At 42.0% G+C, this 24,836-nt stretch overlaps 1 protein-coding gene across 7 annotated transcripts in view; it reads left to right on the forward strand.

Annotated features, from left to right (window-relative positions):
- The window catches only part of ETV6 (ETS variant transcription factor 6), a 128,530-nt gene that overhangs the window by 97,693 nt on the left and 6,001 nt on the right, over positions 1–24,836 (forward strand). For all 7 annotated transcript variants that reach the window (XM_068190534.1, XM_068190535.1, XM_068190537.1 and 4 more), the window contains 4 exons: positions 2,016–2,150; positions 6,689–7,231; positions 20,900–21,042; positions 23,355–23,455. In XM_068190534.1, the coding sequence (XP_068046635.1) occupies positions 2,016–2,150; positions 6,689–7,231; positions 20,900–21,042; positions 23,355–23,455 (922 nt within the window). The remainder of the gene's footprint in view (positions 1–2,015; positions 2,151–6,688; positions 7,232–20,899; positions 21,043–23,354; positions 23,456–24,836) is intronic.

Below are 24,836 nucleotides of genomic sequence, written 5' to 3' on the forward strand. Positions count from 1 at the left end.
CAACCATCCTCCTGCAGAATCTGCCTCACAAAGTGTTGCTTATGTTAGTGTATATAAAGTTTTTAAAGCATGTGCTTCATACCCAGGATTGATCTTGTATGGACGAAGAGCCCAAACATCAATATCTGTTGTCACTGTAAAACACTAATGAGAACTAATGCCTAGAAATGTCTTTTTTTTTTTTTTTTTTTTTTAATTCTGGTACACCACTTGGAGTGTAAAATTAACACTTCTTGAAGCAAAAGGAGTATTGAAAGCAGGGATGTGGGCAAGGACTGCAAGGGACACCTTTATGTATGTTGTCTGCAATTCCCCTTCCTGACTGCAAGTTATGTTCCTATTCTTCCCCTTGTATGCTGTGAAGGCACTTGAAATAAGCAGGATTAAAAATGTTTCTAGGCTGGAAACAGAGTGTTCCCAGAGAATAGCCTTTGACTTGCAAAATCTCACTTTATTCAGAAGGTTAAGCTGAATTTGGAAGGAAATAACCCAGCTAAAGGCCTCCTCCCTTGCATTTTGCCTCTTCCTTCCCTCCAGGTATTCCCCACTGATAATAAACCTTGTGGAGGCTATCTGAGTCAGTCCCTAAAAGTTGCGATAACTGTAGGTAAAGGGACATTACCTCAGCATTTCCCAGAATTAACTGTACATGAAATTTAAGAACTGTGAAATAATGTTTGCCACAGAGGCATTAAGTTTTTCCAGACTGAGGCCCCACGAGAGCTGTATCATTTCCCCTCATGGTTAAAGCAGGAGAAGGGCATCACTCCCATAGTCTTGCCAAGAAAGGGGCTCACAGCCCCAACACAGTTCCATTCAGGGCTGCCCAGGGAAGGGAGGGAGGAAGGGAGGGAGGGAGGGAGGGAGGGAGGGAGGGAATGGTGAAAATGTTTTTCACCATCTTAACATTGCTGCATACGGGTGATGCAGAAGTCTCAGCAATTTCATTAGGTAAAAAAAAAAAAAAAAACAAACCAAAACCACACACAGCTTTATGGATGTTTTCACTAGTCTGTCTGGCCAATCAAAAGAGGTACAAATTTGCTACCTTACTGCTCTGAGTGTTACAGCACTAGTTATTTAAGATTATGCCACTGTTGCATTCAGTGATGGGAATTATGTGGTAAAATAACTTTTTAGACTTTCAAGTAACTGGGTGTTCAAGGCTTTGTTTTTAATTAGGCTTTCAGATATTGCAATCACCTTTTAAAAATGCCCTAAAGTCACTGCTGAGACAGTAAAAGCAGCCTAAATGTTAAAAATAAAGGAAACTGAACTATGGAAAGCAGTATGGCTTTAACTGTTTCACACCAAGAAACTCAAGTTGCCCACAAATTAGAATGTTGGCAGTTTACAGAGACTAGGGAGAAGTGGTACACAGCTTACAATCTCATAGAAACAACTACTAAAAACCCCCATATTTGAGAAAACTCTCCCAGAAAATCGAAGGTTTCGTAAGTGAAACTTCACTAAATTCATTTTCAGATAATATGTAATTGTTGCAGCCTGTTCCTCTGTAATATGAGCAGTGATGAACAAAAGAGCTGGCAGAATGAAAAGTCAAGAGACTTCCTATCCTGTGATGTACAATTTCACTTTGAAATGTGCAACCAGTTACACCAGACCAAATGCAAAAGTGCCTTACGTGTTTCGTGTAGATTTTGGAATAAGGTCATCCATACAAGATGAAATTTATAAAAGGCAAAGAAAAAGCAGTTAGTCCACTGGTCTCCTGGATATTGCAGTGTTATGTTCCATTAAGGAAAGATACAGCAATTATGGTGCCAGGGAATGTCGTTCTATTTTGCCACAGTCACACTCAGAGGTGTCATGTGCCTTTTTTTCCTTTCAGAGGAGAACTTTGCATAGCAGTGAAATGCAGGATTTTACTGCTAGTATTTTTGGGTCTGAAAATAGCACCCAGGAGCCATGAATTCATGCATCAGATGGCTAAATGAGTCTTCTCATCAGTTATTTACATTTTCATTTCCTTTTTCCTGCTGTTTGTCTTTCAGGTGATGTTTTGTATGAACTCCTTCAGCATATCCTGAAGCAAAGGAAAGCTCATATGCTCTTCACACCCTTCTTCCACCCTGGGAACTCTATCCATACTCAGCCAGAGGTCACATTGCACCAGAATCATGATGAAGGTAAGTCTGGCTCATTTTACAGGAGCTGCCATTACAAAGGCGAGTAGGAATTATGTCATTTTCTTGCTCCAAAGTTACTTAAATAAAGCTGCTCTCCTCTCTCTGTCTCCACAGCTTTGGAACAATCAAATGGTCTAGTGAGTCGACAAGCCCTTCTCCATTTATCTTCTATTATTTTTTTCTGTTTCCAAAGCACCTTTAAAAGCTATGTCAGATACAGATTAAAAAGCAGAGCATTTTATTGACCCTATTGATTCATTATTCCTCACACCCAGTTAGGTAAACAAAGTTGCTTCATGCACTTTCAGTATCCTGGAGATGCAGCTAAATGCAGTTGTTGGCAGAGCAAGGGAGGGCAGCCTCAGAGGGGAATATCCAACTCGCAGTCACTTCAGCTGGCTGTCTGTCAGAGCATCATGCCAGAGTTCCTGGCACTGAGCCCATCACATTGCTCAGCTGTTGGGCTGGTTGAGCAATTCCTGGTGAGAGAAGTGGGCTTCTGCAGGTTTTCTCTCATTTTTACTATCAGAATTACTTGCTTAGGTTTAGTAGTGTGCACACATACCATGTCTATCAGAGGTGATGAAAAAATAATAGTTAAGTTTGTGAAATTGCATATTTGGGCTTCTTCTACTGCAAAATGGAAGTGTGCTTCTTTTCACTGGAAAATTGAGGTTTTAATTTCTTTAAAAATACACATACTGAAGTACTTCTTGGATTTCTTGGGTATATCATAGAAAAATATAAAACTTAATCTTTTTCAGAGATCCTTTCCACGAAAGCATCAGGCAGAATTAATTTTTTTTCAATTAAAAATGAATTCAATTTTCAATTTAAAAATTTAGAAAAAAAGTAATTACTTTAAAAGTACTACTAGGAAAAGTAGTTACTCCTTTTTTGAGGAAACAGGAGAAGAGAATATAAGTGAGTTAGGATGTCACCCTGGTCTCTGCTAACTGGAGAAAAGGTGTGCTTATTCTATTTGATGTGAATCTATTTCAAGATTCAACATGGGATTGCAAGAGAAGATTCAGGGGTGCTGTCAGACCTGTACCAGTTGCCTGTGGCCAGTCTGAGGTAGCCAGAGTCAAATGGCACCAGCAAAACCCTGAGACTATGCCAACAGCAGGACAGCAGCAGGTGGAATAAGGACACTCCAAAGTGTTTCCACCCAGCTGTGTAAATATTCCAGGTTAGATGAGGTTCAGTTGGCAGAGATGTGCAAGAGACAGTTGCCCACTGTATTCAGACCATTAGTAAAATCTCTGTCTTTTCCTCAAGCTTGGCCTTCACCCACAAGTGTTCCCATTCTAAATTTCAAACAAATATTAGCTTCTCTCTCAGACACTCTTACATTTAACATATGGAGCAACTTTGACTAGAGAGGATTTCACAGGGATGATCAGTTGGCCTTTCTTGTGTGTCGTTTAAAAAATACATCTTTTACAATCTAGTGATCAAGAAACAACTTATATTTCTTCCTTACAATACTCTGGCTGCTGATAGTAGCACGGCTTTTCTTAGAGAACTCTGTGCTATTACTGAAAACTTCTCTTTATAATGACAAAAATTAGTTATTGGTTTGCTGTGAGAGGAACTTCAAAATAAGCAAAAGAAACTACAACTTGCCTGCCACAAGACTGAGCAATCAAAAATCTCCATGCCAAAAATTTACAGACAGGTGAATTTGTTTATTTTGACATTACTTCTTCCTCCTGTTTCACAAAGTCACTTGGGAGAAGCTATCACAATTGAGTTTTCATTTTGCCTCAGCAAAATACAACTTACTTAAAAAAAGGAGAATGAATGCGAGGAGCAGAACTTAACCCAGGCTAACTCACAGACTGTGACAGAGGGGACAGATTTTACCCTGGCCCCATTTTGAGTGGTTAAGCTTCACAGGTGATGTGTCTTTATTACAATCTCTCCTTACTCCAGTGATCTTTTCCATTTTCTGGCTCTTTTGCCTGTTTCCTAATGGATTATACTTATGATCCTGCTTTTAAATGCTTTCCCTCTAGTGGTTTCTTACTAGGCTTAAACAAAGGGGGTTTGGCTGTTAGCAATCAATTGACTGCAGTTCAGGATATTGGCTTGGAATGGGCTCTGTCCCTGCAGAGGGATGAGCAATGGAAAGTGAATTACCTTCATCTCCAGTGGTCCTTCTGACGGAGCTCTGAGTCACTGGATGGGATGCCATGCAGGAAGCTTACACTGTCACTCCCTGCACTTCTTTCATGGGTAAGCAGAGAGTGCCAATCTTTGGGACTGTCATGCCAGCAATTGCTCACTCTCAAAGTGCAGCCCCACCCATCCCTGTATGGATAGGTCAGCGAATTTCCTGGGAGGTGAATTTCCTTTCACAGCTTTGTCTTCAAGAAAAGAATGTTGCTCATTTGGAATGAAGATCCAGAGTGAATCTAATGCTGCCTGAAATTACATACCATATGTGCTCAACTTATAATCACCAGATGTGCCAAGGAGTGAATGTGATGAGGATTTTATTCTGTTCAGGGTCATTTGTGGCAGTCCTGCTTAGAGCAGAGTTGGAATTGCTTTATGGCAAACAGCATCTTTGGCCATGAGGGGATTCTTTTGTTAAGTACTTTAAGAAAAAGATCTTGAAGGAAAGTGAACCATTAGTGTGTATCCATTTGTGGTGTTTCCTCTTCCTGCTTTTCCAAGAGTTTCTTGGTCTATACTTTCTGTCTTCTCTGTCCAGGTTCAGTATCACCATGGTTTGGAAGCAGACAGGTAGGAACACCTCTGTTGAGAGTTTGTCAGAGCCAACTAATGTTTTCAGAGAGCTTGGTGAAAAGCACAGCACGGCAATTCCTTTCTACTTTATAGTTAGTTGCTCCCTTCAGCCAAGGCATTAAATAAATAGGACAAACAACACAATATTCTGGTCTGTATTTACAGGCCAAGAATGAGCACAGTGCATTTGAATGCACAGTGATGGGGGTGGATGGTCTGTAGAAGACAGGACACTGAGTAAAATTTGGGAGTTGATTTTTTTCTGTTGTGGCAAAGAAAGAGGACTTTAAGGAAAGAGAGGGTAGGTACAGTTGTAAATTTTTCCTCTTTGATCGTCATTTGGGCTATCCCACATTTGCTGGCCAGATTGTATTTAAAACTGTGGATTTAAGCAAGAACAATAATATATATATAGTTCTGGAGTTTCATGTCCTCCAGCTGTTCCATTGTGAGGATCTTGAATAGCCTTACAAATGCATTTTTCTTGTCTGGGACCACAGGTGTGTTTAATAAGTATTCTAGAGCAATGTAGGTTCTGCCTAAAATTCCAGGTTTTCTTGTAGACTTTAGTGTTCTTGTGCAGATGCTATGTCACTGCCTGGCACTACATTTTCTCTGGACTTGGGCTTTTGCTGTTCAAGCCTTTCCCTGGGTATGTGCTGGTCCATCTCCTGGTGCCTGCCTGGGTTCCAGAGCAGCAGGAGCCCTTTAGTCTTCACCTCAACAGGGTTTTCAAACAGTTATCACTGCCTTGGCAAGAGAACCATTTCATATTCAGAGAAAATGAAGTGAACAAACAGGCAGCCTCAAATAGGCAACTACTTGTTTCAGTTGTTGACACGTACCCAGAAGTTTCCTTCTCTTATCACCCAAGGCTTTCAACAAACAGCACTGAAATTTGATCTTTTTTTTTCCTGATAAAAACCTGTTAGTCACTGTAGCTCTGGTGGTGCTTTCCTCTTTGTCAGTGGTTTCCCAAGTCAAAATTGATGGCCTTAGCTAACCTGAAAGTTTGCACTGGCAAAAATTTTAATTTTGTGAGAGGATTGTTAGTGATTTATCTCCCTACTGCTGTTAAGCATCACAGCTGGGAAAGTGTGTTCATGCAAAAATGTTGCTAGAAGTCCTCCTGCTGAAGACATGTAAGTGCTTATATGGGGCAATCCATCAGTAGACACTACAGACTAAATAAAAGAAGAAGAAAATGTCCTTATGAAGATGTAACATGCTTTTAAAATTAAGGCAGGGATAAAATACAGGGCTTCCTACCAGTAGGGTTTTTTTTTCCCAGTTCATATTTCAGACTGAGTTATTCTCTACCTTGACCTAAGCCTCTACCATCTAAAACTTAATACCCAGTATTTTCCTGGAGACATTTTCCCTTTTTTTCTTTCCCTTCTACCTTGAAGTGCTCATCATGGTAGTAAGAGGAATGACACAGAGAGACATGAATGGCAGGAGATAAATTTTTAAAAAAATTGTGCAGAAACACAGTACAGCTAAATCAGATCTTACTTTCTTCACAAGTGTTCAGTCAGCTCCTCAAAATGGGATTTCTCTTAGTGTGTTTCCCAAGGAACGGTTTTTACATGGTGGTGGAGGGAGATTGTTTTCACTGTTTTCATTCTGTGTAAAAATAACTATCTGCATTTATGCAGGACTTTACTGGGCAACTGTAGGTCACACAAATAAAAAACATTTTCAAGCTGTCAGCAGTAGATCCTATAACTTGATCACAATATAGACAATCTGTATTTTGGGGACTTTTTTTTTCTCCACAGATAGCTTTGTGCAGAGACCTTCGAGGCCATCTGCAGAAGCAGTCCACCACAGCACCCCAACCATTGAACTGTTGCATCGCTCGCGGTCGCCCATCACCAACAACCACCGTCCATCGCCAGACCCCGACCAGCGGCCACTGAAGTCCCCCATGGATAGCACCTTCCGTCGCCTGTCCCCGGCCGACAGAGTGCCAGGGACAAGGCACCAGTATGAGAACAACCAGCAGGAGCCCTATCCTCTCTCAGTGTCCCCAGTAGAAAACAACCACTGCCCGCCTCCTTCCGAGGTGCTCCAGAAGCCTTCCAGCCCTCGCCAGGAGAACACCAGGATCATCCAGCTGATGCCCAGCCCTATCATGCATCCTTTGATACTGAACCCCAGGCACTCCGATTTCAAACCACCGAGGTTGTCTGAGGATGGGCTGCACAGGGACGTCAAGCCCATCAACCTGTCGCACCGAGAAGAGTTAGCTTATATGAACCACATCATGGTGTCTGTCTCCCCTCCCGAGGACCATGCGATGCCAATCGGCAGGATAGCAGGTAAGGGACATCCTCTAGGCTGCACCAAAGCTGATGCTCTTCATTCATAACTAACCATGCTTTGTTTTAAGGGTTTCTTCTTTCCTTTTGCTACTCTGTGACATCAGGAGTTTACTGGCATTGTGCAAGTTTCACTACATCTGTGGTTTAGGCAGTGCAATATTAATAGACGAGTTTCATGACAGGTAAGCAGAGGTGCAGAATGACTTGCCTGTGACCACAGAATGTATAATTTCTATTGAAACATTTGCATCCTGACACTCGCTACCTCCCCACCCACTAGCAATCCATTCATTTCCCAAGATACCTATCTCTGAAGCCTTATTCTGCAAAGAGGGAGTTTTCCAAGAGTTCCATTCACATTAGTGTCCAATCCTCTGGAAATGAAGAAACCCTCTGTCAGTGGCCTTTGAAATAATGCAGTGTCAAGCCCATTATGAAGTTGGCAGGACTAATGAAATACCACCTCAGAGTCCTACTTCGTAGCCTTTCCTGGACTTCTCACATCAGGATTGTCCCTTTTTACAGAAACAAGGTTGGCTTTGTCCCACACAAACCACAGGCATTGTCTCACTTTTGTTATCGTAAATAACTGACATCACAACAGCTGAATCAGGAAGCTGAGGTTACAGAAAATGTTTCTTGTACTCCAAAGGGAACTGTAAACAGGGAGAGGGGAAGAGGAATATAGCCACTTCAGAAATATGCTGAATGCCCTAGTAACCAATTTCTTTTGAGACATGTAAATACACACCACACATAGAAAGACTCCATGCAATTGTGTCAGCAGTGACCTAATGTGATCCCCAGCTCCTGTGAGGTATTACACATGTCCACAGAGCTACGAACACCTTGTTCTTTTTTGTCCTTACATGCCTTAAGTTTGTTACTGATGTGGTGCTGCCTCAGCTTTAATGAGGAAGATTTTCTGTTTCCTTAAGATTTGACACTTTAAATTCCAAAGATACATACCTTACTATCTAGTCAGGATCAAGCACAGCAAGGACCATGATCCTTTCACTAACAGAAAGATGAGATACAGAAATTAATCCTTTGACATTTTTCCCAGGCTGACATTTGTCTCTCTCCTTTTGATTTTTATTACCCACCAAATTCTCAGCAAGTTAATAAATATACTTAAAGTTATGGCAGAGAAAATACCCTGCTGGTCACATCACTGGAGATTTCCTTCCCAGAAAATGTTGTTGGGAGATCAAGGCAGTTAATTTTTTTTTTCCAGAAGGAAACATTCTTTAAGACTAGACCCTAGTCTGAAATAAATGTAAGAGAAAATATGGAGAGTATGTGGTGGTGTAATTTTTTTACTTTACTCTGAGGAATTTTCTTACATAGTTGGGAATCTTTGGTTTCTGCACGTTGTGCAGTGGGTCCAGTGACACCAACCCCAGTAATTCCCATGTCCTTTCTATCCCTATTTTGTTTGCAGGGGAACAGAGCCCAAGCCTTGGAAATCTGGGCCTAAACAGTTGCTTGGCAAGTATGTGTAGCCATGAAAAATGTTATCCAAAGGCTAAACCTGCAGACTTAGGTGCTTTCACCTGCAGGCTGAGACCCACAAGAAAGGGTGCCATACCTGAAATAGCTGGTGAATTATTTCATGCCAGAAAAACCTGGAGTGTGTTCAAGCATTTGGTTCAGATGAGGGCAGTGTTTTATGGCCCAGGGTTGGGGAATTACAGAGTTCATGGTTAGATTGATTAGATTTCTGCTGATAAATTGGCCAGTGTACTTCCATCACTGCCCAAGTCCTTTAATTGTAAAAGCTTACATGCCTCATTTGCTGTACAGGCACAAGCTACTGCTTCTCTGGTTTGATTGTAATGGCCCCTAAACTGTAGAGACACCCTCTAAAGAGCTCACAGCTAATTTAAAGGTGATACAAACTAGATTACTACCAGGCATTTAGACAGCCCATGCTTCATGCCTGAAGTCAACTTCACTGGAGCTGTTGAATTCAATGGCAGCATACTTAGGCCCCCTAGAAAGAAAGTAGCTTTCTACATGCTTCCCACCCATCTCTCAGCTCTTGCCAATAGTGTTTTATTTTTTATGTCATCATAAATGTATTTTTCATCTCAGCGTCCTTACCTTTACTGCCATAGTTAACATGGTGTTTCACCAACCATGGTCGCCACTTCAGTGTGAGAGAGACCATGAAAGGTGTGAGACGTGGCTCTTAAATGCAAATGTACATCAATGCAGATATATTCTTTAAAGTGATTTCTAAAAAAGAAATCACTGCCATTACTTCCATTTTCTTGATGAGGATGACTGATGGGTTGGGCAATTAAAAGATTTACCAATAGTCCAGTGCCAGAGCAAAGTACTCAACTGTTTACCCTGGTGAGAAGAGCCTTGACTTCCTATGGCTTAATCACTTGCATGCAGGTGATTTTCAGGGGAGATAGTGATGAGGAGCTGCTAGGGAAGCCTGGTAGGCTGCTGACTAAAACCTTAGGCTGTGCTCCAGAACATCTTCTGTTCCCAGCTCAGATATTTTATATTGTAGAAAAATTTTCCCTGGATTTAAGACACCTAACAGCCTCATGAATTTGTTTACTTGTAGATTGAATGTGTTTTAAATGCAGCATGCAATTAGTTGATGCTGAGAAAGAAAATAATGTTTTTGCTTGCTGCTATACACACTCTCTTTTCAGGAGGTCGATCAATAAAGCTCTGGACTTTCTGTCAGACAAAATAATGACCTCTACTCACTGGCTGACTAATCTTTCCTACCTTTTTATGCAATACCATTTTTCAAAATATTAATTTTACTGGTAAAGCACTTTGCCTTTTACAGCAAAGGATTTCAAGTTGAAGGTCTTATTATCTTTTCATCTAAGGCCATTTAACACTTTTCCAGCAAAGCCAGAGGCATAAAGTGTCTTTATATTACTCATTAAGGTCACATATATTATTCATTATTGGCTAGAGTTGATTTTGAAAGTTGTGGTTACCTATCTTCTCAACACAATATGCACAAGTCTTTTGCATAACTTTGTCAGAACTGGAGATCATCATGTTGAGATGACCAAGAAGCAGGTTTGCATCCCTTGTAAATACACCAGGCAAGGGATAAACTAAGTAACTCAGGCACCAGTAGTCATCTAGTTAACAGCATGTGAAAATATGAAAAATATTAAAAGCTCCCCTCAAAAGGGGAGTTCAGCAGAGCAGTGTAATGGAGAGTTTTCCCTACTGTAACTGCTAATTCAAAGCAGCAGCATTTTTGGTAGTCAAGTCCTAACTTGGACTCTAGGAAGCAGGCATTCTATATATGGCTTACTTTTTTTCAGTAGTCGATCTTGGCTCCCCACAAACTATCTCCAAGGATATCTCTCCCTGTGTGGTGAAAACAGATGCCTTTTTGCCTTTTTTTCCTGGTGGTTTTGTTTTTGGGATTTTTTTTTTCCCCAATTGCAGTTTAAATCAAGAGGGGCACCTCAAATTAGCCTTTCTGCAGACTGGAAATTCTACTCCCCATGAACCTCAGACTGCGAAGGTTTTGTTATCAAGGATTTTAGGGCTTTGGTAGCTTGTAAAAGGTACTTCCCCAAGGTGCAAGAGGCAGTTATGGGACTATCCAACTATAACAGGGTTGGTTTCATCGTGGTTGGTTTCATCAGCCACATAGAGGTTGTCTTAGAAACATTCAAATTAAGCTAATGACATGGTGTTATTTACCTCACTTTTGATTCAGTCACTTAAGACTCACTAAAACAATTCTAGATACTTCTTTTGAGGGGGAATACATTGCTGAGCAGGTCCCTGAGATTTCCAGCTCCCATTGTCTTTTTCTGTACCAGCTCTGGAACTGAAAGACTTGTTCACTAATCCACAGCATGCTGAAATCAGACTCAACCAGGCAGTTGAGTCCTGTGCCTGGTGTTATCTATCAGAGTGCTGCTCTTATCAGCTGGGTTACCTTAGCAACTGGGTTGTATCTGACTTTATGAGCTGCCAGATTTGTTTCTTCCCCTTCAGGAGTCTGAGGAAAAGCCAGGCAATGTTTAAACTGCTGGGAGGCACATTGTCTACCACTGTATTGGTTAGGCCTGTAAAGCCATTGACTGCTGTTGGAATGAGGATAGGCAGGATTCTTACCCTGCTAAGTCGTGACAGAGGGCTGCCTCCAGACTTGCTCCTGGTTTACCTCAGCCTCTCAGTGTGCCACACATCCTGAGAGTAGAGGGGCGTAGCATGAACCCCATGGATCTGTGGCAAGGCTTGTGTAAGTGACATCTCATAAAAACAGTCTGATGGCCGAAACCAAAAATGCAGTCCCATGGTAAGAGCACATCAGCTATGAATGATTCACATTCCACTGAAATCTACAAAACAGCACTTGGGATGGGCGTAGGCTCTGAGCATGGAGAGGTCTTCCAAAGGGGTTTGATTGTTTTGTGTGGGGACAGAGTTTGGAGGGGGAACAGAATCATGGATTCTCCTCCTTTGAAAAAATTACGTGTGTGGGAGGGGAAAAGACAGGAGGGGACACTGGAATACTCCTTTCACAAATACAGTGCTTTAAAAAAGTGTAAATCAACTGGTACTTTTTTCTGTTTATACTCTGGAGCTGGACCGGAAAGCTTTTAAATGAGGATAAGAAAAACTCAGCTGATTGAGCTGCCAGATTTGTAACAATAGACATTTAGAGTTTAAACATCAAAAGACACCAAACTTCAAACCACTGCACCTCAGCAGTGTCTCCTCACTACTTAGCTAGTAGGACCAGAGCCCCGGTGCCCATGTCTGCTCCAGATGTGTCCATGGGACATTTACAACTCTGTCACGCCGTAGAATAATCTTCTGGGTTTTTTTTTTACTCATACACCATCAAAATCCTTTATGCAAATGCACCACATTAGTTTTTTTTATTTATAATGTGTTACAACACATTAGTTTCTTTTTCTTTCTGTACAAAACAGCTGCACAGGCACAGTTTACTATGCAATGGCATACTTTGGATGGTAGGGAGGGAGGGTGAGAAAGGAGGCTAAGAACAATTATGCCTCTGTAGTGAAGAGGGTAAAAACCAGCATCAAAGAACAACTTAGAAGTTACAGGTTTTGTAACTGATACCATTAGCCCTCACAGAAGGGCTGGAAAAAATGATGAAAAAGTTAATGCTGAGTACTATTGAAAGGCATTTAAAGGATAATGCAGACATCAGGCACAGCCAGCCACAAAGGTAAATCCCATTTAACTAATTTGCTATCTTGGTATGATAAGATCACCTACTTAGTGGATTGAGGGAAGGTGGTGGGTCTAGTTGTTCTGCATTTTAAGGAAGGCTTTTTGTACTGCCCCTCACAGCAGGATCGAGTTGCATGGCTATGGGATGAGCAAGTTCCCAGTGCACTGGGTAAAGAACTGTCTAAGTGCAGGGCTTAGTGGGTTGTAGTGCATGGGCCACATCTGGCTGGCAGTGTTCCACAGGGCTGTTCCACAGGGCTCACTTCTAGGGACAGTCCTGTTCAATGTATTTATTAGCAATCTGGATGCGAAGTTGAATGCATCTTTAGCAATTTTACTGATGACACCAAAGTGGGGAGATGCTGTTGGCTCTCTTGAGGGACAAGATGCTTTGGAGAGGGTTCTGTATAGATTGGATCATTGCGCTGTGATTGATGGGATGAAATCTGACAGCTCCAAGTGATGGATTCTGCACCTTGGGTGGAGCAGTGCTGGGCACAAATATAAATGGGGAGAGAAATGTCTGGGGAGCATCCCTGCACAGGGGGATCTGGGGATGCTGGTCAACACCAGGCTCAACATGAGTTGGCAGTGTGCCCTGGCAGCAGGAGGGCAAACCACATCTGGGGTCTATCAAACACACAGCTGATCTTCAGGACAGCACATAACATTGCTAATACCATTGGAGCCTACCTGTGTACCCACCTAAGGCTGCCAAGGCTTTCTTCTCCACTGTCATGAGTGATGAACCCAGCAGGATATGACAGCACAGAAGTGGCTGGTGGAGCTTTGGTGACACACAGACTTTGGGGTGCAGCTTTGACAGGATGCTTGCAGCAGCTGAGCGATTTCAAGTTACAAACTAGCAACTGGCCTTGTTTCATCACTTGCTCTTGCAGTCGTGTATACTTTTACATTTCCACTACATGCCATGTCTCTTGGAGCCCCTGTGGAAAGCCAGACTGCTGGAGAGACTGAAGTGTGGATGAGAGTCAAGCTCATAGAGCTCATATTCATAGGAGTTTTCATTATAACCTTGAGAGTCTTCTTAACATGGCATTAACAATTAATTTTGGCATGAAAGTGGGCCTTCCCTGCCAATTTAACTAATGACACTCAAGCTCAAACAATGGCTGAATAGCAATAGCTTGGATAGGTGATTCTAGATTTTCTGTGAAGTGTCTTGCTTCACAGCTGTCTCATTCTTACTGCACAGTTACAGGAGCAGAAATTACACTCTGGGCTTGTTCAGGTCTACTCAAAAGCCAGGACTGACCAAGCCAGAGGAAAACTCAGGCGTTTAGATTTTATTCTTCTCATTACTGTACTGTAGCACCCATTTGCATCCCATGGCTTCAGAGTACCCTAAGCATCCCTTGAGGTCAGCAGGATGTTACACTCTCTTCTAAGATACTTGCCTTTTAATGGAAACAGGTCCCTTATTTTCCTTGTATACTGCACGCTTCCTTCAGGCTAGAGTTGTTTCAGTAATTCAGATTTTCTTCTACAAATCAAACTTGGATCACTTTGAATCCTCTTAGTTAAACCAGGAGAGAACACTGTTTGTTTACAGTGTTGACAATACTCTTCACTGTCTCCAGAGACAGGCCTATTTCAGTCTGCCTTTAATACCAATCACTTACAAGCAGCACACATCAGTTTATGTTCATTCAAATGCAAACCATTAAACTGGTACAGCTGTTTTCCATCTCCCAAGGGAAGGGAAGGGAAGGGAAGGGAAGGGAAGGGAAGGGAAGGGAAGGGAAGGGAAGGGAAGGGAAGGGAAGGGAAGGGAAGGGAGAGTTTGGCCATGTCTCAATGTGGAGTTTTAACCCCAAGAGGGGAAGGTCACATCTATGTTTTTGGCAAGGGACCCATCAGAAATCACCAGTCTGTGGCTTATGAAGTCCCTTCAGGAGGGACTTCCTGGGAACACACCAGGAGCTGTGTCCTCCAGCCATGCTCACACCTCCCACAGTACTCTGAGCTGTCTGGGAGAACACAGAAGTGAGGTTCATAGGGAGCAGTCTATTACAGACAATGATTTTCTGCACTTGAAAAGAAACAGAAGTCCAAACCTAAGACTGAACTGTCAGAAGATAGTAGAGCTTCTCACATTGTGGGGTTAAAAATTATAACCCTTGTTGGGAATGCCTTTGCTGTAATTAAGTAATTCCTGCTTTTGCCAACTTCTCAAAAGTTCAGTTCTGAAGGTAAAATGTCATTCTTAATTGTTAAATTCCCATCATTAATGTTTTCTGATGTCAGAGAGGTTGTGAGGTGTTTGTAAGAAGTGCATGTGAACAGGCAGAAGTTGAATTTCTTTTCCAGCCATTGCCTTTCATGAGCAGTAAAGCTGAGGAAAAGCCACAGGAGATTCAGAGACAGGTTTCTTTAAGTTTCTTGAGCAGGAGTCTTTTCTGCCATTGTGATGGAGCAGAAAAAGAAGAGCACTTGAAGATAATACTGAAAATGCCCATCTGTTTGGTGGGGATGGGGGTATGGAGCAGAAGAAGAAGACAGGAAGAAAAAATACTGGTTTTAATACAAGTCTTTAGCTTTCAAAGTCTTCATCTATCAAATGGTCTGTGATCCATCTATTATATATTTGTTGTGATTTCAGTGCTCTTTTCTACAACCACATGAGGTATTGGATCCTCCTTCCTTGTACAAGTTTTTATTGCCAAAGACAGAGCTTGGCCTCGTCTTGCTGTGTTATTTTTACAACCTCACAGTACAACTGTTAGCAGCATGACTGTCTCAGGTTTCTTCTCTCCTTCTGCCTGATCTCCCACTTAGCATTTGGGTACAAGACAGAAGCAACATATAACTGATCTGGCAACCTCTTTACTCAGCCCCAGCTTGAATTTACTGAGCTGAACAAACAGTTGTCTGTCAAGAGGTTTCTCCACAAAAAAACATTGGCTTTACTGTACCAGCTTACCATCCTGCTTCCAGCAGCAACATTCACTGAAAGAAAATTATTTTCCCTCAGTGACCTGGACATGGATTAACAGACATTGATGACCAGGATGCTCCACCTCAGGACTGATCAGTGCTCCCCCAGGCCTCAGCGCCATTTGAACCCTTAACCATGAGACTTGGTTACTTTTTTCTTTTGGTTTTCTCTGCTAAAATTAACATGTCATGGATACATCTTGAGACTGGACTGTATCTCAACACAGCATAATGCTCCTACAGCATGTCTGTTAAGGAAACTCCCTAGTCAGACCATTCCCAGGACTCTGACAATGGCATTCCCAAGGTCAGAGACTTTCTGGGATGGAAAGCCCTTCACCAGCTCCAGTGACTGTGAATTACATCAGTTCATCATTTTGACACTATGAGCATCACCATGTTGTCTTCACACACACTTCAGGTGTATTTAGAGAAACTAGAGTGCCAGAGAACCTCCAGGGTTCTATTCCTTAGTTTCAGTTGTGAACAGCCGTTGTTGGCTTCACTCTGAACAAATGCAGCTGAAGCACAAATCAACTTGTAAAATAAATGGGGCTGAGCTTGGGAGAACTCTTCAGCTGGTAGAAATCACAGAACCATTTAAGTCTAATGATATCATGCTGGAGAGATTTTAGGCTAACCTACACAGCAAGGGGTAAGGCCTCAGCTGATGTCAGAGGGAGTATGACAACATTCCTTTGGCATCTCTTCCTGTGTGGAGCCATGTTGGGTTCCAAGGCAGTCATCAGCCAGATCAAACACTTTTTATATAATGCTCTCCAGTGCAAGATGTGGGTGGGTCTCGCAAAACATTTTTGTGGTTACGGAGGGTTTTGGTAGTTACTACATGAAGAGGGCCAGCTCTGTACCATGGGTCTCATTTAAACCATAGAGGGCTCAGAGAGATCGTGTGCTTTAAATAATATTTCAGTGATGGGGAATGTTATATCCTGAACAAAAGAGGTCTTTAGCATGCATATGCCTATATTGTTCACAGCATTATTTAGTCCTAGGGAGCACAGATGTGAGACCTCTCACTATTGCAACATGAAAATGACCTTGGCCAAATGATACTGGAGAAGTCATTTGTAATGGCTGGACAAATATCAAAATACTAGGAACCTAAGATCCATAATGTTTCATTTACAGATCATTCTGAGATGGTATTTCAATACTAAGGGATATTTATTACTATCATATAGCGATTAGGAAGTATTTATATGCTGGCATTCTTTAGGTGTGTATTCAGAAAACTGTGCCTAATCAATTAATAATAACATGGTTTTTATTACTAGGAGTGGGAAACTGCTGCCTCTTGCACATGTAGGGCAGTGCTTATGGCAGACAGTTTGAGAACCATCTAAGTACTCTACACCTTATCATTACCTTGTACATAACTGTAAAAGTCCCTCTGGAAGCATTAGCTGCAGGAGGAAAGTTGTAGCCATACCTCTCCATTTGAAGCTGCAGTTTGCCCTAATTCCCAGCTAATTACATAGTTCAGACTTGCTTACCATTACAGCTGAGGAAATGGTAGGGCATGGAAGCGCCACTGTTTAGGAGCCCTTTCCAAGTTGCTGGGGCCATTCACCCACTCCACCTTCCCACTCCCAACTACATCACCTTAAAGCCTCTCAGTCCCAGCTCTATCTGCAGCTGAATCTCTGTAGCTTCAAAAGGTACAAAGTTCAACCATCTGAGCTCACTTTAAAAATAAAGTTTGTGTGTGCTAGAGGGAAATGATGTTTCCCTGTGCTAGGGATGTATAGTTGCTTTCTAAGTAAGCATATTTTAGCCAAAAGGCAGGAAATCGCAGCATGCCCAAACAATTCAGGTACCAGCCCTGACTCAACTCCCCAATTGAATCTCCCACACTTTTAAACTTGGCCTCAGCAACATCCATGTGCTTTTTGCTATTACTCACTAGCCAACACACACCCTGTGGAGAGTCCCCTCATGCAGCAGCTCCTTCGGAGGCCAAGAAAAAGATTGAGTCTGTGGAGTCATTTCCTCCATCCAGACTTCCCTCATACAAGTGATTGACATTTACAAAACAACCATCCACATACAAGTCCTTCTCTCCATTTCCTCTGTCCTTCCTGAAGATACACATCACACTTTTGACCTTCCCGGAGAATACAACTTTCTGTATCATAGAATCATAGAGCATTCTGAGTTGGAAGGCACCCACAAGGATCATCAAAGTCCAACTGCTGGCCTGGCACAGGGCAGCCCAAGAATCCCACCCCGTGCCTGAGCATGTTGTGTATCATCTCCAACAGCCTTTTGTGGGGGTGTCTCTTTTCCTAGCAGAGAAGCTCTTTTTAAAAGCATTTTCTAGCATCGCCCCTTCTTGGGTTTTGACCAATTTTACAGGCTTGCAGAAGGGCTCTACTGTAATCCAAGCTCATTACAGTCTCTAAGAGTTACCAGGTAGCCTTGACTCATTGTCTTTAATGTCTTATTAAAGATGGTCTCTACTGGTAGATTATTTTATTAATGATCCTCTATCAGTCAGGGAGAACCCTCCAGACCTCATATGTTTTACTGTGCAATCTGTGGAGAAAGATACGTAGGGCAACCATTTGTGGTTAAAAACAAACAAAAAACCCTTGAATGCCTGTGCTCAAGTTCCTAAAAGTGTCCCAAGTGAAACTAGAAGGAAGGCAAGCTGCTTTAGGTCCTGTGCAAGCAGAACTCATACATAGCTAAAGTGTGCTGCAAAGCATCATCTGCTCCAAGATAACTAACTGTGTGCTTGGAGCTCTCAACTCTGGGGAGAAGAAATGCAGTGAGCCTGAATTTTTTCTACTGGTGTTTAAGATTTTTTTTTTCCTATTTGCAGTGGCTTGAGACACAGTTACCACAGTTGCCCTGATGCTCAGTAAATTACTGCAACTGAGTCATATATCTAAATTTGCTGATAGACAGCCACATGGTTTGAAATCAAGTTTGTAAGTGGTTGTAGGAACCAAGCAGAGTTTTCAAGGATTTTCAGTTTTATTGTTGAAGCAAACAGCAGTCTCAGATACTTGGGTGGCTGGGGTTTTTCACGAATTCCACCAGCCTACTAAATACCTCTGCAAGTCTGAGCAGCTCAGTCAGTTGAGAATATGGGATGGGGCCCTTGATCACTTATGATTTTTCTTGTGAAGATCTCAAGATGCAGATCTGTTTCTCTCATTTGAGGTGTATTTATATTCAAACTTTGCCTGAATCCATCTTAAAAACTAAGTGAACAATAAAAAACCAAATCTGCACTTGAAACCTAGCTCTTCTCAGCATCTGAAGCTGTCTTTGTTTCCACCTAGACATCTCAGGTTGATTTTTTTTGTGTTCTTCTTTGGTTTTGTGCAGAAGGGGGCCCAGGGTGTGTGTTTGAATGTGAGAGAGAGAGATTAAAAATAACATTGCCTATTGCGAATTATGAGGTGAACTTAAAGACAAGTGTAAATCGTATCTCTGCAGAAATGTAAATATGATCTGTAACGTGCTGTAATTGGTGGTTGTCTGCCCTGGGTTGATAATTCAAGAATATGACAAAGCCTGACATTGACTAGCCTCTTCAGGAGCAGCATCCCTCCAGCTGACTCCAAGGATTCCTGCTCTAGAAAAAGACATTTTCTATACACTTCTTGCATTGAAAAAGTTCTGGAATTAATTGCACGTGTGTCAAAGAACCATTTAAGCAGGGCCTTACTACCCTTTTGTCTGAAAACACAATATTAAACACAGTATTAAAAGGCACAAACCAGAAGAGCAATATAATCTCCCTTGTCTTGAGTCATAAATGAAGTCTAGAAATAAGCTTTTTTCTTGTGTGTGTGTGTGTGTGTGTACAAAAACACTGACAGAAAGGCAATGTAAGAATTGTGTTTTGTGAATTTGTGAGAGGGGGATGACAGAAATTCAAGTGGTAGAATTCAACTTCAGTTTTCAGACCTCTCACTTAGTGCAGGGAGACTTGTGCCCAGGTTTTATTTTTTAAACTAAAACCTAGAAAAATCTCAAATGGGGATGGACATTCTCCTGTGGAAAATGTTTTTTGTGAAAAATGTTAATGAAAAGTAGGTTTTTCTAACCAGAAAGTCTTGTCTCTTGCCTTTCACATTTCTCCTCTTGTAGATGTCAGGGATGAGGTGACCATCAGGGTAGGTTTCAGCTAGAATGGGAACCTGTGATTTTTGCCAGATGCCATCTCTTCAAAACAAAATGCTTTATTCTTTGTAGGTCTGGCAGGGAGAGACTAAAGCAAGGGCACTGGCAAACTAAATTCTGATTTTAGAGACAGTACTGATGTCAGAGATATTCTTTGCAGTTTGGAAGTGGTAAATTAACTTTAAAATCTCTGTCCATTTCAGGTGCGCTCACTAAATGTGTTATTCATATCCTTTCTCAAAAAGTATTTTATATTCCCATGTCATCATGCCCATTATAACACGTGCCAGCCCCAGACAGACAGACAGGAATAGAAAGACAGGCTGACAAGAATCCATTTTAGCATTTAGAAGCTGAATGTCTTTGGTTGCCAGCCCTTTAACAACTCTAACAATCCATTTCTCAGAGGCTGGTATTGCTTTCAAAGTAAAATGCAACCCCACAGCTACCTCAGAAATCTGGATATCTGAGCTATGAAAACCCTGTTGTTTCTGACAGCAGCAGTACCCCCAGCTCTGTACAATTCACATTCCATATTCCATATTCCCAGTTATTCTGTGCTGCACACACACATTGCAAACAGGAAGTAGGAGCAGCTCAGCTCTTGGCTTACTCAGTCTCAAGAGACTGCCATGAAACTGAAAAACACTAAACTAAAACTTAAGTGTCTGTTAGACCTTTAATTAGCAACCTAAGGAGTATTTGCCAGGAGGAAATTTGAATTCAATTATCCAAATAGAAAGTATTTAACCTCTCAATAGCACTCAAGTAATTAAAATACTTAGGTGTTGTTTCTTTTCAGGAACCTTAAAAAGTAAAGCAAAAAATGAAATTGAAAATGGGACAAGCTGTCAGTTTTATATCACATGCCGTCTACAAAGGAAAGCTGTAATATTGCCCATGATTTAGACTCACATGTTAGCACAGAAAGGGGCAGCCTCAAGCAGGGAGAGCAGGTTGCAGGATTCATGATTTCTCCACTGAAACAGCCAGCAACAGCAGCAGGGCCAACAGCGTGAGCCTTATGTGCTCCAGTACAACCACAAACACACAACTAAGACCAGCAGGTCACCTCACACAGCTTTTGATGAGATGGAGATGCTCTGTCAGTGTCAGGAGAACTGGGATGCATCAGAAGAGGCTGTATATTCCAGTCCATTTTGCAAACATTACTCAATACTAGCCAAGCCATTTTCATTTCAGGTCACAGCAGCTGTTTCATCCCTGATCCCAACTGTCCTTTCACTATACATCCATCCACCCAAAAAGTTTCAAGAATTAATCACAAAGAAAAAAAAAGATAAAGTAATTATTTTCTTGCTTCTCTCTTCACAGACTGTAGGTTGCTTTGGGATTATGTTTATCAGCTGCTTTCTGACAGCCGGTACGAAAATTTCATCCGATGGGAAGATAAGGAATCCAAAATATTTCGGATAGTGGATCCCAATGGGCTGGCTCGTCTGTGGGGAAACCACAAGGTAAGGAAGCAATGCAATTTTCCTCCTGCAGCACTTTGCCCCTTGTAGCATTACAGGATTCAGTTATAAGCGGGGGGGAAAGAAGAAAAGATGGCATATAAATTACTACTGGAAAACTGTAATCTTTTATTCCTTGTACATTAGAAATACAAAGCATCCATCCTGAAGCACTAAAACCTATTCTTCATATAGAGAACTTGTTGGCTTGGTTTAAAGGCCTTTAGTTAGAAATGCATTTAATTATAAAATGATAAGGAGTGCAAGAAGTAACAGTCCTTCTCTCTCAAGGCATCCTACTTCTTCTCGAAACCTGTTGCTGAGGATATTCTGGTGAGATGTAGTTTACAAGAAGCTCTGTACTACAGGGCAGGAGCTTTCTGTGTTCCTGTCTGCAACAACTCCCACATTCCACAGGCTGCCCTGTGACAGACACCAAGTGCTGCAGGATTATGTATTTCCTTCCAAGAGGGCAGTTCCTGGTCTGTTCTCTGGAAAGCCATTACTGATTTTTATAGTTTGGGGCTGAGTTATGTATAGAGATTTCAGTATATGTATATAAGTATATTCATATGAATGTATGAATAGTCAGCATGGATTTACAAAAGGGAAATCATGCTTGACCACTGTGATATCCATCTACAACAAAATTATTGGCTCAGTGGATTCAGGGAGAATGGTGGATATAGCTTATCTTGATTTTAGAAAGGCTTTTGAAACTGTCTCATAATAGCTTCAAAGACAGGCTAATTAAGTATGACCTAGACAAGAATACAGTGAGGTAGACTGAAAACTGGCTGATCTGCTGGGCTGCAAAGATGGTGATCAATGGCACAAAATCCAGTCACTAGTCATTTTACCCAAGGGATTGATTCTGGGGGCAGTACTGTATGTCTGTTAATGACCTAGATAATGGGACAGATTCTCAGACAAAACTAGGAGGAGTAGCTGACATACCAGAGGGTTGTGCTGTCATCTGTGTGGTTCTGAACATGCTGGAGATATGGGCTAATGGGAATTTTATGAAACTTACAACTTACCCAGCCTGCACATTAATAATTGAGCCATGCCATTAGGTCTCATGCTGGGTGTCTAAAACTGAAGCTCCTTCAGACCACTGGCCATTTGGGCAACACAGTGGCCTTTCAGCATATAAGAAATGGAAGAAGCACAAACAGTATTTCAGGGAGGTTCTCAATGAAGAGTCTAGGTTTTGCAGGGAAAACTTTGTCCCTGTTAGTGTTTAATTGCCACAGGAATTCTTGATGTGGCCTCCCATTACAGAGTTATTGTAGTCAGGGCAAGCAGAGGGGGTCTGCTCTCACTGGGCATTTTAGGCAGGTGGATCAGTCTCCTTTGATGAAGCCAAACTCCTGACATGGAGACTCCCAGAATAAAAACATGCTTCTACTGGTTTGGCGTTTTTTGCCCATGGCAAGGCAGCTGCTTTACACTCATGCACACACAGCAGAGTTGTCTCTCTGCTGGGAGTCTCTGCCAGACAGCAACCACTGCTCCTTCATGTAGGCATAGCCTAAGGGGCTGATCCTGCTCTTCCAAGTCACTCATTTGGGGGCTGCCCACAAACAGCTCTGCCAGTGCCTATCACTTCTTCCTTGTGGCACTCAGCTTCAGCAGAGCCATCTCCTCTGAGAGCTTAGGAAGGTTTTAATGAATCATCTCACACTTCAGTTTAACCTCAGTGCTCTGGCCATGGCCTTTGGGGCCAACAGCTCCCAGAATGAAGGGAAGGATCTGTCACAGAAGCAGATGTACAACCCAACTGGTTTCTTGGTGTACACCTGTGTAACAAGAGGAGAAACAGGCTATCAGTCCTCACAGAGCTCTGTGAGCATTAACTAGTTAATGCAGGGGAATCCCAGAGGAGCAGTGCTCCAAGCAGGGATTGCTGACAGATTCAGCCTATTAGCCACTACTCCCAGGCTTTTACAAAAGGTGTTTTCATTAAGAACAGGCCTGTCATATCCCACTTGGCATGAGCATCTTCCCCCACCTAAAGTCTCCTTTTGTAGTTAAGTCTTTTGTTATCTGTGTTCCAAGAAACTGTAGAAAAACTTTGCTTGGAATTCTTGTTAAACTCCTTGCTTAAATTGCCCTGTGTGGAAAGAGACCCAAAAAACTTTGGTGATGAGGGGGGCAAGGGCAGAATGGGCCTGCAAACAACAAAAAATGGTATATGTAATTTCGTGGTTACTTTAGGTAGCTGTGATAGTTCTGCAACACATTTTGGGGCTTAGGAAGGTTTTAATGAATCATCTCACCACTTTTTTTCTTTTTTCTTTTGAAAAAAACAGAACAGAACAAATATGACTTATGAGAAAATGTCCAGAGCCCTACGCCACTACTACAAACTAAATATTATCCGGAAGGAGCCAGGACAAAGGCTTTTGTTCAGGTAATTTTCTTTCTTTGCCATTTCTGTCTATGGACAGTTAGTTTTTGAGGATGGAAGATGGAACTGTGTGTGGGATACCTCGTTGCCACAGTTATAACACAGGTGAAGATGGCCATACATTTGTAAAAGCTGTATAGAGCAGTGCTTCCCAGCTTTTAAGGCAGCCACACCAATTTACAAAAAACACAGGCCTGTCTCAATGATCAGTGGAGACAGTAGAAGTCTTTTCACTGCTTTGTGCAGGCTGTGCCATTGTTTAAGACCTTAGATAAATGGGTTGAGTCAAACTGCTGGAAAGCCTACTCGAAATGGACTTCTCAAACACAGCTGCCTCTGAAAGCTGAGCAGGGATCCCGCATTTCCTCAAGGGCATCGCAGAAGAGAAGCACTTGATGACCACGTCTTTGGTGCTGCCTTGAAGGAAGAGAGGGAGCTGCAAGAGCTGTTCATAAAACCCAGCACAGCTGATTGGATGATACAACCAAGAATTCAGGAAATAGAGCCTGAAACAGCATTAAAGCAGGGAGATACTTGTACAAACTTGAGTGCAGATGGCACAGAGTGAGAGCAGTCCACTCCTCTTCAGACAACACCAACAAATCCGAGTGCACGTCTGACCCTCAGAGCACTGAACTCAGACCAAAGACTGCTTTGCTGTCAGTGGCCTGGATCTAGCAGTCTGTTTGGACATGATAACAATAGGAAGGCAGTCTTGGATTTTGTTTTCTTAAATAGCTAACAGAACTGCATTAGCACTCAAACTCTCTTCAGCTGAAAAGGGTTCTCTGGAATGACTTATGTCAGCTCTTAGAAGGAAATACAGATGCAGGAAGGAGAGTGATGGAAAGAAGCAGTCATGGGCAAAATCAAGTGCTCAATAGTAAATTATTTTTCTGGTGAAAAGTTAAAACAAGGTTGCTCCATCAGTACCAAGGGTACCTGTATCTCTGTGGCCTTGTGTGAAGACTGCATTGCCCTGTGGGAATTCCTGATGCTGAACATTGAATGTGCTTCTCTTGAAGCCTTCCCTTCAGTAGGGGCATACACAAAACAGGAGTCCATCTCTTCTCAACCAGGCTGCCTGTTTTCTCAAAACCATTGTAACTTAAAGCCCTTGGAGACCTCAGTTGCTCTGTCAGACTTGGCCAGTTTGACCAACAGATTCAAAGGTCACCAGAGAGCATAAAACATGAGCTATATAAACTTCATTTCCTTTGGAAACGGGGAAAAAAATCCCAGGAAAACATTTCTTTGCACAATTCCCAATAAAAACTTTTTGATGTTGTTTTCTTAGACCTATTTATATCTGAAGAGAAAAAGAACAGCTGCAAAAAATCAAGTTATTAATGTGCCTTTCTTGGCTATTCCTTGCAAGCAGAGA

Source organism: Anomalospiza imberbis, chromosome 5 (assembly GCF_031753505.1).
Source record: "Anomalospiza imberbis isolate Cuckoo-Finch-1a 21T00152 chromosome 5, ASM3175350v1, whole genome shotgun sequence".
In the NCBI taxonomy this organism is placed as follows: Eukaryota; Metazoa; Chordata; class Aves; order Passeriformes; family Viduidae; genus Anomalospiza; species Anomalospiza imberbis.